The following is a 16,537-nucleotide window of genomic DNA, read 5'->3' on the forward strand; positions in this document are numbered from 1 at the left end:
CTGGCCGGGGCCGGGGCCGTGGGGCGCTGCTTCCCGCCTTCAGTCCTAGCGGCGGGCGGAGCTCGCGCAGCCGCCGGACGGGGGAGGAAGCGGGCGGGACGACGGTGACGCCTGAGGGCGGGGGCGCCGCTGGAGGGAGGGAGCCAGCCCCAGCCCCGCCCCGCGCCGGCAGCGCCGCTCTGTCCGCCGCTCTCTATGGTCGGCGCGGAGCGCTCTGGGCGGCGCTCTGTGGCGCGGGCGGCCCGGCTGTCAGTACGGCGCGCCGGAAGGAAGGCGGAGCGCGGCCCGGGGTTGTTTGGGTCCGGCGGGGCTGTGAGGGCGGCGGGTAGCGGTGGCCATGGGGGTCCCCAAGTTCTACCGGTGGATCTCGGAGCGGTACCCCTGCCTCAGCCAGGTGCTGAAGGAGCATCAGGTGAGCTGGGAGCGGAGCGCCGTTGCCTGCCGAGGGCCCGTCCCCCCTCCGCGGCGGAGGAGAGGGATCCTGACCGGCCCCTCGGCGGGGCGAGGGAGGGGGCCTGGTTCCCGGCCGGGCTGGCGGGGCCGAGCCGGAGCCGAGAGGCCGGCTCGCCGAGAGACGGGTCGGCGCGGGGCGGGCGGCGGCGCCTGCGGCCGCGCCTGGGCGAGCCCCGCAGCTCGAAGCGGCCAAAAGTCGCGGGCCGGCGGCGTGCGGTCGCTGGGAAACGGGCGAGGCTTTCGGAGCCCCCTGAGAGCCTGAACAGCCGACCGGAGGTCGCCGCTAGCGTACAGGAGTGCCGGGAGCCTGCAGCTGGGGGTCAGCGGCGCAGATGTTTGCCTTCCTCGTTACGTGCGAGGAATGTCTTCAGAGGCACCCGAACCGCAACCACGCTGTTCTGGAGGAGGTGCCCAGCCCGGAGCGTTTCCCCGCAGCGTGGCGGTGTCCGGCTCCCTACGGCCGGGTTTTTGTTTCCTTTCTCCTTTTTCCTTTTTTCTTTTCTCCTTTCACTTTTGTTTCCCCGGCGGCCGCCCTCCTCCCCAGCCCGCCCGGAACTCCGCCGTGCTTCCTCGGCACCTGGCGGCCCTTCACCCCCCTCGCGTAGCAGAAGGTCGGAGTTTCCTCGTCATTGGCCCAGAAGAGTTACTGCTGCTGACGACGAATGGCACAGTAATGACGAGGGACAGGTTTTACAGCTCTGCTGCGTTTCCTTGTTGTCACACACGTCGGACAGTTTGTGTTATTTGCAAAACCGAGAAGTATGTTAAAGCCTGGAAAAGGAAAGCCGCAAATAATACTTCTAACAGTCAGGCGAAAAAATCTTGTTTTCAGAGAAATCACGTTTGGTACCTGTTCAGACGCAAGCTCTTAACTTTTCATTATCACTTTCTACTGGCATTATGGATGTAGTTTTATGATCTGAATAAGGATGTTCTGAGATGAGTTGGGTGAGGACTGAAGGTGTGTTTGAGTGAATACATTTTTCCTAAACAGATAGCATTTTAAAAGATTAAATAGCTGTTGTATCAATGTATCTAAGATGCCCCGCTCAAGTGGATGTTTGGCCTTTCTAGTTTCAAAGCAGTTTTCAAAGGTTAGGTGCTTGCTTATGATTTGTTGGATTTCACTATGCTGTCTTACATTGTCTGTGTAGCAAGCAGCAGCAGTGTATGCTGGCTTTTCAGCTGTTTTGTTAAAAGCCTGGGCTGCTCACGGAAATTGGTGGCAGCTTTAAACTTCTGCTGAAGAACTGTGGCAAGCTGAGGAGTCAGCATGCGTGTGCTGTAACCAGGGGGATAGCAGTGGGGGGGTCGTACCCATGATGTTTTCTGAAAGAGACTGTTAGAGCTCTTAAGATAAACAGAAAGCACAACTCAACCTTAAGTATGCTAATGTCATTTTCTAGTTAGTCTGTCTAAAGACTAGATGATGTTGTTAGCTTATATGGAATACTTACTCTGTGTAAAAGAGAAAAGAAAATGTCTAGATTGTTTTCTGTGGTATTAAGCTTCAACAGTAGCATGTATCCCCATTCTTCCTTTTCTCTGCCAGGCCACTTGAATATACACACTGACACGGACTAGCACCTAGATTAGTTTTTCGTTTGGTATTACAGAAAAAACTACCCAGAGTAAAAGGTAATTCCTATGTAAAACACATCGTTATTTTTAAATAATATAATATCTATGCTTCTTAAAAGGTCATCTGTTCTCCATATATATGTTGCTTCCATATAAAAGCTTTAGTTTTCATCTCTTTAGAATGCTGCCTGTGCGGTGCCCCACTCTCTTTGTATCTGAAAGTGGTGCCTGCGTGGATGATGTTTGAGCATGTTGAGAGAGCAGTTTGGTTACTGAATTTAACTGTACTGAAGATCATTGTGCACAACAGAAGACTAGTTGTCGCAGGTGATGGGAGATCCTTCCCGATCCTGCCTCTTGTTTCTTCTCTTCATCATTCCTTCTTCTAAAACAGTTATGTTTCTCTTGCATCTGGATGATAAATACAAGTCCTTTCAAAATTATGTAAAGATATGTCAGCAGCAATACTACAGAAAATCACAAAAAGTTAGCAGTGCCTTTTTCCAGTTGTAACGACAGGAGGATTTTTATGAGCAGTCACATTGGTGGATTAAAGAATAGATTTGTTTATTGCAAATTGCTCATGTGTATCTTTGGTGGGTTTTGTTACCAAAAAGGTAGATAACGGTCCCTTTCCTTCATACCTTTAACAGTCTTTGTGCTGTATATGTTGCTTTTGTACATTCGGCGGAGGGGTTTTTCCTTTAAAAGGAATGTGGACTACTACAGATCAGGCTGTTAGAACAGAGAACTAGACAGAAAAAAAAGGTGTTTGGAAATCATCGGAAAGAAATTGATGTTATCATTGATAATTCTGCTGCTTTTGGTGGTAATTGCCATGCTCTAGACTCACAGGTGGCTCTTAGCATAGCTAAAGGGGCAGCATGCAGTGGTCATGGTAGGAGCTGGTTAACAGGGGGAGAGCCCTAAAGCTTCTTAAGCTAACTTTGCTTTTGAAATACTGTTGGAAACTGCATACTCAGTTTTGTAGTTTTTGTTTGTAGTGCAGCTATGCAAGATTGAATCAGTGAAATGTGTGGGGTTAGGAAAAAAAAAATTACCTCTTCCTGAGAAGTGTGATTAAGTGTGACTTTTATTTGCTTTTTCCCTATACAATGTAGAAGATTGGCCAAGCACAGGGAACAGAAGTCCTGAGGTACCAGAAACAGTCAGGATAGGATAGGAATCTGTTCAGCTGACTTTCTTCACTGGGAAATCATAATAACGGATTGCAAGTGCCGACAAACCTGTAACCGGTCAAGATACTCTTAGCCCGTTGGTGTGCAGTAGGTTCCAGGAAGGTCTTCCCACCTCAGCTCCTTTTCTCAGCCATGCCTTGGGCAGTGATTGCATTGCTTCAGCTGTCACCAAATGGGTACTAACTGTGGCTTTTGTAGATTCCAGAATTTGACAACTTATACCTGGACATGAATGGCATTATACATCAGTGTTCACATCCAAATGATGACGATGTTCACTTCAGAATCTCAGAAGATAAGATTTTTGCTGATATTTTTCACTATTTGGAAGTGCTGTTTCGCATTATTAAACCAAGGAAGGTTTTCTTCATGGCAGTTGATGGAGTAGCTCCAAGAGCAAAAATGAATCAGCAGCGTGGGAGACGTTTTAGGTGAGAGTATTTGTTCTTGTTCTGTCTTTAGGATAGTAAACACTTAAAAAAAAACATTTACTGAAGTGTATGCCATGAAAAGTAAAATACATTGTGAGTGGTTGTGGTTGTGCCTTTGACAGTAGCTTCAATTTATAGTTAAATGAGGGTAACTACCTGTAAAACACTTGAAATCAGGATTCAAAAAAGGAAAGTTTGATTGTTACTTAGAGTTTTCTTGGTGTATGCGGGATGTGGGGGCGGGGGGGAGCTTTTTTCCTATGAAATTTTCTGTGAAATAAATCTGCAGTGGAGCTCTTACAGATCTCTCCAACGGCTTCATAACCTGTGAGAGTTTTTGGTATTTGTGAATGCTAATTCTAGATACACTGTTTTGGTAACTATAATGGAATGTTCTTTGACAGTCATAGAAGAAATGAAGTTTCTAATGAAACTCTGATTTCCTGTTGATACCGGTTAGCAACCTAGCTCAAATACAGAGCTGCAAGTAGATTTCACAGTGTTAAGAATTATGTTAATGTTTTGGGAGACATGGAATCCTCTTTGACGACTGCTGTAGGGAAGGAAAGCCAGTGGTTAGACAGCACAGGGATGGTGAGTGAAATGCAACAGAAACTGGGGGAAAGGGACAAGAGAAAATATTTTCAAGCTACCTGGGTTTTTTGTGGGTTTGGTTTTTGGTTTTCTGTGAGTGGGGTTTTTTTAAGGAAAAAAGGAGGTTGTGATGAAGAAGAGGTTAAGAAAGAGTTCTAAACAGAAAGTTGGTGTAGAATTGAGAGAAGGAAAAAAAATCTAAGACATTTTCTGCTTCAAAAGTGGTTATCCTTGGCCAAGAAAGGGTAGGGTGATATTTTTTGTTTGTTTCTCCATTATTAGTGATGATAAATTGTTAGTTCACCCCTCCTACCCCAGTGGTATTCCAAACTTGCTGCTTTGTTTAACTACATTACCATTATTGTTCTGGGATAGCATTTTCAGATGTTCAGAATCCGAGTATTCCTACCGTTTCAACATTAATTTGCTTTCATTGTGATCAGCCGTTGAAGGATCATCTGGGTAATCTAAATATTAACTGTATCTGAGTAATGACAGATTATCATCATTACTGGAGGGGAAAAAAAAAAAGCTATTGTTAAGCCTTCCAATTGTATCAGAAACAAGTTCAAACTATTCAGGAGTTAAATGTCTCTCCCCTTCCCGCCCCCCACCTTTAAACACTCTTCAAAAAATCAACTGTGTATTTTGTCAGTAAAGCTATACTTAGGATATTAATATTTGAATAAGGTGATTCTTTGTCTACTCGCTCTCTCCAACCCTGTTTTGTTCTAGATCAGCAAAAGAGGCAGAGGACAAAATAAAAAAGGCTTTAGAAAAGGGAGAAACTCTCCCTACAGAAGCCAGATTTGACTCCAACTGTATTACACCAGGTAAGATAATCTGTTAGTTATTTAAATTTAGGTGTTTAGATTTATGTTTTTGCATCTATATTTTGGCACTATTTTCCTATCCTAAGGCATTTTTTTTTAAATTAGAGGACAGAATCAATAAAGGGTCAAGTAAGTTGGGAACACAAGTTTCAATAACTTTTAGTAGGGTTGGAATACTGTCTCATTCTAAAAATTTTTTAGATTGCTATGGAAAAAATGAAACCTCTTGGGGAAAAAACCCAGCTGTCCCCTTCATCTCTTGCAAAATTTTTACTTGTTGGTTTTTTTCATTGATACTTTTGATATGTAAATGCAATTTTGAAGGACTAGTGAAAAGCTTTGTGTTTTAACTTAGACTTCTGTTTTCAGGAACTGAATTCATGGCCAGACTGCATGAGCATCTTAAATATTTTGTAAATATGAAGATTTCCACGGACAAGTCCTGGCAAGGAGTAACAGTCTACTTATCAGGCCATGAGGTCATTGTATTTTTTTTAATATTTTATTTTAAATAAATTTTTATTTTATAGAAAAATACTTACTGATGAATTTTGGGTTTTTTTGTGCAGACTCCAGGGGAAGGTGAGCATAAAATTATGGAGTTCATCAGATCAGAAAAAGCAAAGCCCCATCATGATCCAAACACAAGACACTGTCTCTATGGCTTAGATGCTGACTTGGTATGTGCAGTTAAAATAATACAAACAACAAAACTTTATAAAGTGTGTATGTCTTTGTCTTCCTAAGCATATAGGATTCTAAAAGGTTATTAAACAAGCATGTAATTTTGTATTCCTACAAACTTTTGAATTTGTAATGAAACAACAGCAAAATTTCTTTATACTTGAATCTTGGGTAACAGTTTAAAAAAAAAAAACAATGAAGTAAGACCTTTCTAATATCTCTTTGTAATAGATTATGCTGGGATTAACAAGTCATGAGGCACACTTTGCGCTCTTAAGAGAAGAAGTCAGATTTGGTGGTAAAAAATCTCAAAGGTGAACTGATTTAACTTTACTTTTATATATGATGAAATTAAATCTAAAATATACTGGGTCACTAAAATGGAGGGGGTATTGATTGCATACTAAATTAGCAAAATATTAGTGTATTTTTTTGTTAGAAAGTACATGAAATTAGAGAAATCAACTTGTGAAATTGTGCATTTGAATTAGTTTACACAAGAAAATGTATGTTATCAAGCCAGCTGATAAAAAAAAAAATCCTTAGAGCTTTGGTGTGTTGTGTTTCTTTCTTCATATTATGAATGGAGCAGCCCAGGCTGTACTGACATTGTTTCCATAATTGTTTTATGCACATATTGACTTTTTAAAATATATTTACAACTCTGAGATTTTGTGCATGTAAGTAAATTACTAGAAAATTGCTAAAATAAACTCTCTTAAAGTGGCTGACTGGATGCTCTTATTCTGGATTTTACCATTTGAACTAACTTTTGGGCTATAATTGTCAGAAAAAGGTGATTAGTTCCAGAACTGTGCATGTACATGGAGCTATTCTGAAGTAATAGAAAAATTAATTTTATAATTTACTGTGGCTAGGTTCCTTCTTTGAAGGACCTTAAGTATATATTTGGTGGATATACGGAGAAGGTAGGAGAGACAGGGAGAAGTACACTTTTTTGATACAAAAAGGATTTTGGATAATACAGTGATAAGTCATAAAAACGTTTAGATAAATGCATCATTTTTGCTAATATACAAATGTTTTTATTGCTAAGGACAATATGATAAACATCAGAAATAAGTATTCTTTTCATAGTCTTCCACAGTCAACTTTTCACTGACTCATTCTGTTGATAGTGTTGGCAAGTAACATTGTAATGTTTTTAAAAGACCTTAAGTCTAATCAAAGAAAAATGTCATTTTTCCCTTTTTAAAAAATAAAATAATATAAAACAAAAGTGTGATGACCTTTTGAGGGATTAATTAAATAAAGTACGAAATCAAAAGGCAAGGTGTCTTTTTTTTTTTTTTTTTTTTTTATTCCCCTCAAGCATTGTTCCATATTTGCCTCCTTTTGTAATTTCTGCATAATACTGCTCATTACAAGAATTTACTTCTGGAAGTTACAAGAACTGTCTTCTGTCAATTTTGTTGCTTTTATGAGTACGTACAGTTGGAAATTTGAAAATACTAAAAATACCTACAAACTATTATCTGTCAGCAGTTTCTTGATTGAGAGGAATTATTTGTTTTATCAAGATTTTCAAGTCCAGTGCAATGAAGAATAAGGGGCAAAATGTCTCCAAAGTCTTAGAGCATCAACCTGTATTTGCCAATATGAAAATTACATTTAAAAAGAGACAGAATTGGGTCTGAAGTTCTGTGCAGTCAAGTGTAGCTCAGAGTTCGTCTTAGTAGTCTTCGTATAAGCTTGTGTATCACACACATCTTCCTCAGAGGATTTTGGCCAGTATCTGCTGTGTATGTGTGGATACACAAGTGTTTATGCTGGTTTGTCATTGGAGGTAGTCCCAGCTAGTTACAGTATCTACAAGGTGAAATAGTCCTTTACAAATTTAAAATACAGTAGTCTTTAGCTCATTAATCTTTTGGTGTATGTATTAACTGATTTTGACCTAATGTTGGCTTAGGTATTAAGTAATTTTAATGAAGAGAGGAAAAGAAGGCAGAATACATGTTGACTAATTTATGCCATAAACAAACAGTAGGTTTGTTGTTGTGGTTTTTTGTTTGGGTTTTTTTTCTGGTGCTGTGTTGAAGCTACTAGATAATACATATGGAGCATATTTTCAAGTTGAGCGTATTCTTTTCTTACCAGAAGCAATTCAAATGACTGCAAATGTAACTCAGCCAGTTTAGACATGAATGTGTGTACTCTGTATGTAGTCAGAGTAGTTCTAAAATACCTTAAAGTTTATTGGGTTTGGTGTGAAGTTAGATTAGGTTGTCCCTTTTTTGGACAATGGGATAATTTCTTAGGAAATAGTTAATGCAACATGGAACTCCACAAAGCTATCCTGCTTTCTCTGAGCTAGCTATTTTCCGTACAGTTCAGGCATATCTTCTGTTTAGAAGGTTCTACTGCATAATTTTATAGACTCAAACCAGATGAATCCTAAAATAGATTCAAAGGAATGTTTATATATTATTTCTTCTGTAAAAATATAATCCTGGTAAGGTTACTTGATTTTAGGTAACCTTGGACTTATTATAAATAATTAACTTCATGTTTTAAATAATTTACAGAGCATGTGCACCAGAGGAAACCACGTTTCATTTACTGCACTTATCACTGATGAGAGAATATATTGATTATGAATTTTCGCCAGTAAAAGTAAGTTCTAATGGAGCTATGATTGAAAAAATGTGTGAGGTGTTTTTATGCAAACACGATAATAAAAATTATACTCCTGTGGTTTTTTGCTTTTTTTCCTTTTGTTTTCCCCCAGGACAAGATTTCCTTTGAATATGATATTGAAAGGATAATAGATGATTGGATCTTAATGGGTTTCCTTGTAGGAAATGATTTTATTCCTCATCTACCTCATTTACACATCAATCATGATGCACTGCCGCTACTTTATAGAACGTACATGGCTATCTTGCCAGAGCTGGGAGGTAGGAGCACTAAGTTCAGTTGTGGAAAGTAGAAATATTAATATTCCTGCATTAATATTTGTTGACCTTTTTAGCCATGTTAGAATGTTTAGCATTTATTACACTTTTTTTGGACAGCCAGGAAGATTGCTTGCTATTATCTATGGGGCATTTAAATTGAAATTTTAAAATTGTTAAATTGTTAATTTAAAAAAACATACTCTATCTTTCCAATAGGTTACATAAATGAAAATGGGCATCTGAATTTAAAACGCTTTGAGAAATATCTCACAAGACTGTCAGATGTAAGTGACTTCGAAATTGCTCTGTATAGAATGGTATAGTCTATTGAATATAACCTCAATATAGTGCCCTAAAATACATCATGCTGTAGTTTTAGTGAACTGTTAAATGGCTGTGTTTTACAAGTGGTTCAGTCAGCTGATTTATCATTTAACTGATGGGATCCAATCTGTTGTTGTCTGATATTATCATAACATAAGAGGAAAAAGATTGAATCATTTGATCTGTGCTTTAGCCAGCGACTTTTAGTACTGCAAGTCAAATGAGGGTTCACCAGTAGAATCATGGTTCTCAATTTTCATTGAATAATGAGCGGCAGTACTGGCTGGGCAAAGCATGCTGCAGGCAGCAATACGCTTTGGTTCCCCTGCTGGTCTGTTTCTCGTGGGGTAAGCTATGTCTGAAGATCTTGGAAAGCAGTATCTTTTACAAGTTTTTTATGAAGATCACTGGTAAAGAGCAATGAAGCATTATTATCTCTCAGAGGCAGGCATCAGCATTCTTCATGAACTAACTGGCATACAGGAGGCAGTCCTGTTAAGTGCCACTGCAGTAATCCATCCTAGAGATGATAAAAGGTATAGGCCATATAGAAATGGAAAGATCTCAGCCTTCTGCTGAACTTGGAAAGAGGAAGTTCATCTGTTCCTGCTTCAGCCTTGTCTTCTGATTCTTGGGGAGAACTATGAAAATGTTGGGTGTGTGGCACAAGACTGTATTACCCAGGGCCTATATACATCTACTACGTCTAGAGTTGTTAGTGAAGCGTGGAAGTTATCTAACTCTTTTTGTTACCCATTGCTGCCTTACTGAAAGAAAATAAAATATGCCTTGGGTATATGTTATATATTGCTAAGAAAAAAGATTTTTTTAAATATTAATCTATTAGTTTAGTTGTAGCTCTAGGGCAAAATGTTTATGTACTAAATGACTCTAGATGTAATCTAATGCATGTACTAAAAAGACGTTAATTTAGCACTCTAAATCTGGCATCTCTGAAATATTTCTAAACTTACTCTAATCTTTCTGCACAGTTTGATCGTGAACACTTCAGTGAAGTCTTTGTAGACCTAAAATGGTTTGAAAGTAAAGTAGGCAATAAATACCTCAATGAGGCAGCTGGTATTGCAGCAGAGGAAGCCAGAAAAAATAAACAAAAGAAACAAAAGGTTAGTGTTTTATATGCACAGTTTTGGAATAAGAATGTTACTTTTTGAAAATCAATAATTTAATCTTAGGCAAATTAAATGGCATAAACTTCTGTTTTGAGATTTTTTGAGATCAGAAAAGATAGTTAAATGTAACATTTGAGGAACTGCCTGTATGCATTGCTGGGTGTGAGTGATGAAATGGTTAAGTCAAGGTCAGATTCTCATGATTTTTGAAATCTTGCAAACCTGTAACTTAATGCTTTATGTCAATTTAGCTGTTCCTCAACAGCAGCAAAACTTACTTCTGGGTGAGTTACTGTCAAACTTGCTATGCTTTATAATTTTACTTCTCAATGCATAGGCTGCTGGAAGTTTTATATATTTCAGATAGACTGATAGATCATTCATGCATATCTTGGTACTGGCTGACTATTTGACAATGAATAGATAAATAGCAGTTTCATTGGTGTGAGCTATCTCAGATTGGTTATTAAACTTGCAATTCTAGATATACCTAATTAATAAGGAACAGCACCTTTCTCTGTATCTTGACTCTGCCCCGCTGTCATGTTCCCTACCACCACCTCCATTGGCTATCCTTCAATACATGCCTTCAGCAGAGTGTAGAGTAGCAGTAGGAAATTCCTTCAAGTTTAATCTGTCACTGTATATTGTTATCCTGTTCTTTAGTGCAGTTCGTGGTTTGTAAGAGCAAGATGTTAGCTCTTCCTTTAATAAGGTATGCTTTATTTGTGGTTGTTTTCTTATTTGCCACAGAAGTTTGGAGCAGCTGTATAGTATTAGCTAGCCATCTTGACTGATCCTTTGAATCGCAGTGACAGTCAGGAGCTTGCATATCTCAGGTACAGGGGAAGAGGGCCAACTTAATGATTCTGCTTATTGAAAGCTACTCAATGCTGTACACAAAAGATGGTGTGTGGTGCGAGAATGAAGTAAACGTTTGGCTTGTTTGACTCTCTAAAACACAATTTCTTGTATACTTACTTCCCACAAAAGTAATTTGATCTTTAAAAATTTACTGATGAAAAGTTTGACTGCGTACTGGTGCTGTAGCACAATGTATGATGTAGGTAAAAATGCTTAAATGTGTACTGCGCAGTTTTGGAAGTAGTTGTATTTTGGAAAGCAAATATTCAGGTATTTTTTTAAAGGTAGTTGAGATTTTATTTCAGACTGCTCCTTTGTTTGATCTGTATCGAAAAAATAATTTTCCCTAGGCAATTGCAAGAGAAGGAAATGTAGTGGGTTTTATACTAAATAATAATAATAATCTTTACACATCTTGATTATAGCATTTTGAGTTGCAGATTATATGGTTGTGCATGAGGTATGTGCATATTATTCTGTATTTTTACTTTATCTCAAATATTAATTTAATAGGCTCAGGAAAATTCAATGTGTTTGGCTGCTTTAGAGAAAAACGAAGGTGAAGTGACCCCTAAAAGTAAGTACAAATAATTTTTCCATATACATATAACAAAAAAACCTTGTTAATTTGTGTATAGATTTGGAAGATCTGTAAGAATGTCATGTCAGAGATGACCTTGATCTAAATGAAAGAGTTATGTAGTCAGCTATTGGCGAATGGAACTGCACATCGCTGGCTTATGGTGAGAGGGAGTGGGGCTAAAGCTTTTGAAGTGCTTCTTGCCTGACCAGTATTTCCATGATGAATTAAAGGGATGAATGAGCAAATCTTCAACAACGTTATGGTTTTGATAATTGTATGCCTAGGTATTTTGTTACACAGGTGGGGACAAATGAACAGATTTTTATATGGCTTTGGGATTTTTGGTTGTGTTGATTATGTTTTTAAACTCATTCCACTTGTAGGAAATGTCTTTTGCTCATGTTTTGAAATTTAATGTCAAAAACATAGAAATATTACTCCATGATATAAGATGATGTTGCTGGAAAAAGATTAAATTTTAAAATTTATTTTAACATTTTCTTAAATTATTTTCTGATGGCTTATATTCTCTTCTCTGTTCTTGTAATTGGGCTACAAAATGGGTTGCCTGTCTTTAAAGGAAAAAACAAAGTTCTAGCCTTTCTCTGGGTAAAGATTTTGTTTGATTGTTTCATGTTACTTTCAGTGCAAGGAAGGTATGAGCACCTGTAACTGTGAATTGAGGAATAAAGTTAAGGCATTAAGTCAAAACTGAATGTCTTTAAACCTTATTGTAGCAGAGAAGTGAATGTTAATGTGGTTTTTGGGTTTTGTTTTTTTTTTTCATGACTGCTTTTTCAGCTGTGTTGGAAGATGAACCAGAAGATGATGATCTCTTTGAAACTGAATTTAGGCAATACAAAAGAACTTACTACATGACTAAAATGGGTGTAGAAGTAGTTTCTGAGTAAGTGTATGCTTTTTTTTGCTTTTTTTTGCTTTTTTCTTTAAACACCAAAGATAAGTCTTTGCATATGTCTAATAGAGGACAGAATATTCATCCATGTCAAAAGCAGAGAACACATAGCAGCATACTGCAGCAGTGATGCTTTCGGTTAATGAAAGAAGAGCTGCAAGTCAAGTTTTCTGTAACAAGTATTTGAGGACCAGAGAGAAAAAATCCATTACTGTTAAATGAATCTATAAAATCATGGTCTCATTAGGTTCCCAAAATGCTCTGTCTTTATTCCTATGTACAAGGTGCTAAGTAATTTTTATATTCCAGTGAAAATGACAAAAAGTAATAAGTATCTTTCTTGTTTCTTTTAAGTGACTTCTTGGCCGATCAAGCTGAATGTTATGTTCAGGCAATACAATGGATTTTGCATTATTATTACCACGGAGTTCAATCATGGAGCTGGTAAGAAAAATTGTCAAATGAGAAATTGCTTGAAGATCAAGCGGTGTTTCACCTTACATGCTGTGAACGTTTAATGTAGTTCTCTTTGTTTCTGATCTGTGAACGCTGCTGTGCTATAATTAAGTCAAGTAACTTAAGAGGGCTTTTTTCTCTGCAGGTATTATCCTTATCATTATGCACCTTATCTGTCAGATATTCATAACATCAGTGAACTCAAAATCAAATTTGAACTGGGAAAACCTTTCATGCCATTTGAACAGCTTCTTGCTGTACTTCCAGCAGCTAGCAAAGATCTCCTACCTAAATGCTACCAGGTGGGATTTAGAATTAAATTGCATTTATCTATCGCTTATTGGTTATCTGCTTTATTCTGAAGTGACTCTTTTCTTAATATTTTTGCATGTCCTCTTAGTTATATTCTAACTCAGAATTTTAGGTGTATGGTTAAATACTTCTTACTGTTCTTAGTACGTTGTAAAGTTAGTAATAAATACAAAATTTTGCATTTGCTAAGAAATTTCAGACTAGGACAGTTAAATGATAAATGTTGAATTCCTGTTCAGCCTTGCAATTGGTTTTCATACCAGCCTTCCTCTCTTTCTTCCTAGAATTAGTGCTAAATTGTCTCTGATATTCTTTAATTCCTCTGTTGTATTTTCCTAGCATTTGATGATTAGTCAAGACTCTCCTATTATAGAATATTATCCACCGGATTTTAAAACTGACTTAAATGGAAAACAGCAAGAATGGGAAGCTGTAGTATTAATCCCATTTATTGATGAGGTACGTTCTTTCAACGTCTGCTGTCTATAAAGGCTTCGTAACAAATCTGCTAAACTGAATTAACAGTTAAACATGCAATTAAATGGAAGTTTAAATTAACACTTGATAAGACCACAGAAAGATATAAATGTTTGCTGCGTGGAGAGTAAGGCTAGATTAAGTTACCACAAAGTTAGCTTCAAGTGGCAGAAGTCCTAAGTAAGGGATGTGGACTTTTTGTTGTTTGTTCATGTTTTTCATCAGCTATTCAAATACTTATTTTCTTTGAGAAAAAAATTCTATTCCTATTTACATACAAAAATACAGAATGTCTGTAGGTAAAATAAAAGAAACACTTGAAAAAAACCCCAGTCTTTTTACAGAACATCTCTTCACATGAACACCAGTAATGGGTAGAAGGCTTCAATTACAAATCAAACAGTAAAACATTAATGGAGAGGAATAAAATAGTGACATTTTCCTTTTGCATATACAATAACAGTATTATATACATTTTTGTAATATCTTTTATCAGATGAAATTTGAGCACATCAAAGAGTGGATGAAAATAAAAGTGCAGATTAGATGTTAAGATACATACAGGTGGTAGCTTGTGCCTATCAATTGTTTCCATAGTTCCCAGTGAAAGGTTGACAGGACTTAATCTTCTCACAAAAGACAATAGTTGCTACTTGAATGACCTATAAGGTTTTGAAGCTTTTTCAACAGTTAATTTGCAGAATTTTATGGTAACATCTAAAATCTTTTTAATATTTCTTTGTCTGTTAAATGTAAAAGGCAAAATATGGCTAGTCTTTGGAAACATACTTGCAAAAAGGCAATCTTTATTCTCCAAAGCCATTCCATTGTAATTGTCCTATTTTTATCAGAGAGCTGGGACATGAAGAAGGGTGAGGCTGCAATTAGAAATTTAATACATTAACCAGAAAAGTGCGGGTATCTACTTTCCCGATGAAGACGTTTCCGTGATAATTTTTGTTGCCAGTTTCACATATGCTAATTTCTCTAAAATTTAGAAACGACTGCTGCAGGCCATGGAATCCTGTAATAAGTACCTAAAAGAAGAGGAGAAACGAAGAAATACTCACAGTGCTTGCTTAATGTACTGGTATGACAAAGATGCAGAGTTCCAGTATATGTCACCATGGCCAGAGAAATTCCCTGCAGTAGAAAGATGTCATACAAGGTAACACTGGCATAACTATTTTAGAATAGAGTAGAAGTAGTTAGAACGCTTATTAGCATTTTAACCAAAGCTTGCATATGCCACTATATACACTGAAAAATGTAAAATGTTGGATTAGATATTACTTGTTGTAGATGGCACAGTAAAAGTCTTTGTCCCTTTTCTTCAAATGTTACTTTGCAGTAAGATGAACAGATGAACTAATGTTAAGTTAGCAAGAACACCCTAGAGAATTATTAAACTTTGTATGACACAGAGGATGAAAGACTGGTACAAATATCTGATAATAGTGATAATTTATCAACACGCTAATTCCAGACCATTTGTAAAAAAATGTAAGCGTTTGGATCCAGTGCAGAGAGTTGAACACAAGTGTGTTTTTCAGTTTCCTCTCACTGAAAGTAGCCAGCTTTATTTAACATAGGCTGAGCTTTCAAGATTAAATGGAAACATAACCTCAATAGTAGTCAAACGTAAAGCAATATAGAGGAGAAATGCGTGTTGCAGGATTACACTCAGTGAAGAATGAATAGTTGTGAAGATGAATGATACCATATGGAACCATTGCTAGTTTAGAATTTGACAGTAACAATGAATTAAAATAGTGAGATTAGGACACACCATGGCTTGAAGTTTTGTCTTTTTCTTAATGAGTAGTCTCTTTGCAGCGATAGCATGAGTTTTTTATAGTCCTTTGTATAGATGCCAAGTGGCTTAAGTTAATTGCCACCTTACAGGAAAGTCAAAGGGTTTGTCAATTAATGAGTGTTTGAATGAGTAATGAGAGTTTCTACAGCCGTAGGCCAATCTGTATGAGCAAATGTTGTGCAACTTTTTTTTTAGGTATAAAACAATACCTTTGGATGCTTGGCACGTAGAAATAACCCACAATAAGATAACTAAAATCAACAAGAGTGCATTATATTTTTGTGGATTTCCTACTTTAAAGCACATTAAACATAAGGTAAAGGATTTATCTCTTCTGATATTTTAAATTGTATTTAATAGATAACTACGCAAGAGAAGTAAGTTTTGTGTGCTGTTTTGTTTTTACTCAGTTCTATCTTAGAAAAAGTGGCGTACAGGTGTTTCAGCAAAGCAGCCATGGAGAGAACATGATGTTAGAAATCATAGCTGATGAGAACTCTAAAGAACAGGTAAGCGTTCAGCTCCTAACAAAGAAACAAAACCAAAAAAAAACCAGACAAAAAAACTTGTCATAAAAAGACTGATTTTGTTAAAGTCAGATTTGAAATGTTGGTTATCTTTATCTTCTCAATAGTGTATTATAGGAGAAAAATGTTTATAGAGTAATATTGAGAGTTTTATAAAACAATTTAAAAACCCAAGCATTTCTTAAAAAAGAATAATTAAATATATTGAACAGTTAATTTAAAAGAATATCCTTAGATTTTTTTTTAAAAACTTTATTTAACTAGTAATGCTTGATTTCAAAATGAGCTTTATGTATAAGTTATTAAAATTTGATTAATAGAAAGGAAGGTGAAATATGACTGTATGCTCAAGGCCATAGAATTAATTGCTGGAGTCAGAACTCTGGAGTTCTTAGCTCCCAGCCCAAAGTTGAGACCATTAGGTGGTAGTATT

The 16,537-nt window shown here is 37.2% G+C and overlaps 1 protein-coding gene across 21 annotated transcripts in view; it reads left to right on the forward strand.

Annotated features, from left to right (window-relative positions):
* Positions 1-227: 227 nt before the first annotated feature.
* Positions 228-16,537, forward strand: part of XRN1 (5'-3' exoribonuclease 1) — a 41,638-nt gene continuing 25,328 nt past the window's right edge. For 6 of the 21 annotated variants that reach the window (XM_041126505.1, XM_041126503.1, XM_041126506.1 and 3 more), the window contains exons 1-18: positions 698-1,264; positions 3,432-3,664; positions 4,994-5,091; positions 5,461-5,570; positions 5,661-5,771; positions 6,007-6,089; positions 8,325-8,412; positions 8,528-8,696; positions 8,913-8,980; positions 10,013-10,147; positions 11,531-11,594; positions 12,402-12,507; positions 12,871-12,960; positions 13,118-13,274; positions 13,624-13,743; positions 14,760-14,929; positions 15,773-15,893; positions 15,988-16,086. In XM_041126505.1, coding sequence (XP_040982439.1) covers positions 815-1,264; positions 3,432-3,664; positions 4,994-5,091; positions 5,461-5,570; positions 5,661-5,771; positions 6,007-6,089; positions 8,325-8,412; positions 8,528-8,696; positions 8,913-8,980; positions 10,013-10,147; positions 11,531-11,594; positions 12,402-12,507; positions 12,871-12,960; positions 13,118-13,274; positions 13,624-13,743; positions 14,760-14,929; positions 15,773-15,893; positions 15,988-16,086 — 2,472 coding nt within the window. In that variant the 5' untranslated portion in view covers positions 698-814. Of the gene's footprint in view, positions 413-688; positions 1,265-3,431; positions 3,665-4,993; positions 5,092-5,460; positions 5,571-5,660; positions 5,772-6,006; positions 6,090-8,324; positions 8,413-8,527; positions 8,697-8,912; positions 8,981-10,012; positions 10,148-11,530; positions 11,595-12,401; positions 12,508-12,870; positions 12,961-13,117; positions 13,275-13,623; positions 13,744-14,759; positions 14,930-15,772; positions 15,894-15,987; positions 16,087-16,537 lie in introns of those variants that run through there. The other 15 variants (XM_041126514.1, XM_041126515.1, XM_041126512.1 and 12 more) reach the window with 8 other exon arrangements.

This window comes from Aquila chrysaetos, chromosome 10 (assembly GCF_900496995.4).
Source record: "Aquila chrysaetos chrysaetos chromosome 10, bAquChr1.4, whole genome shotgun sequence".
Classification (NCBI taxonomy): Eukaryota; Metazoa; Chordata; class Aves; order Accipitriformes; family Accipitridae; genus Aquila; species Aquila chrysaetos.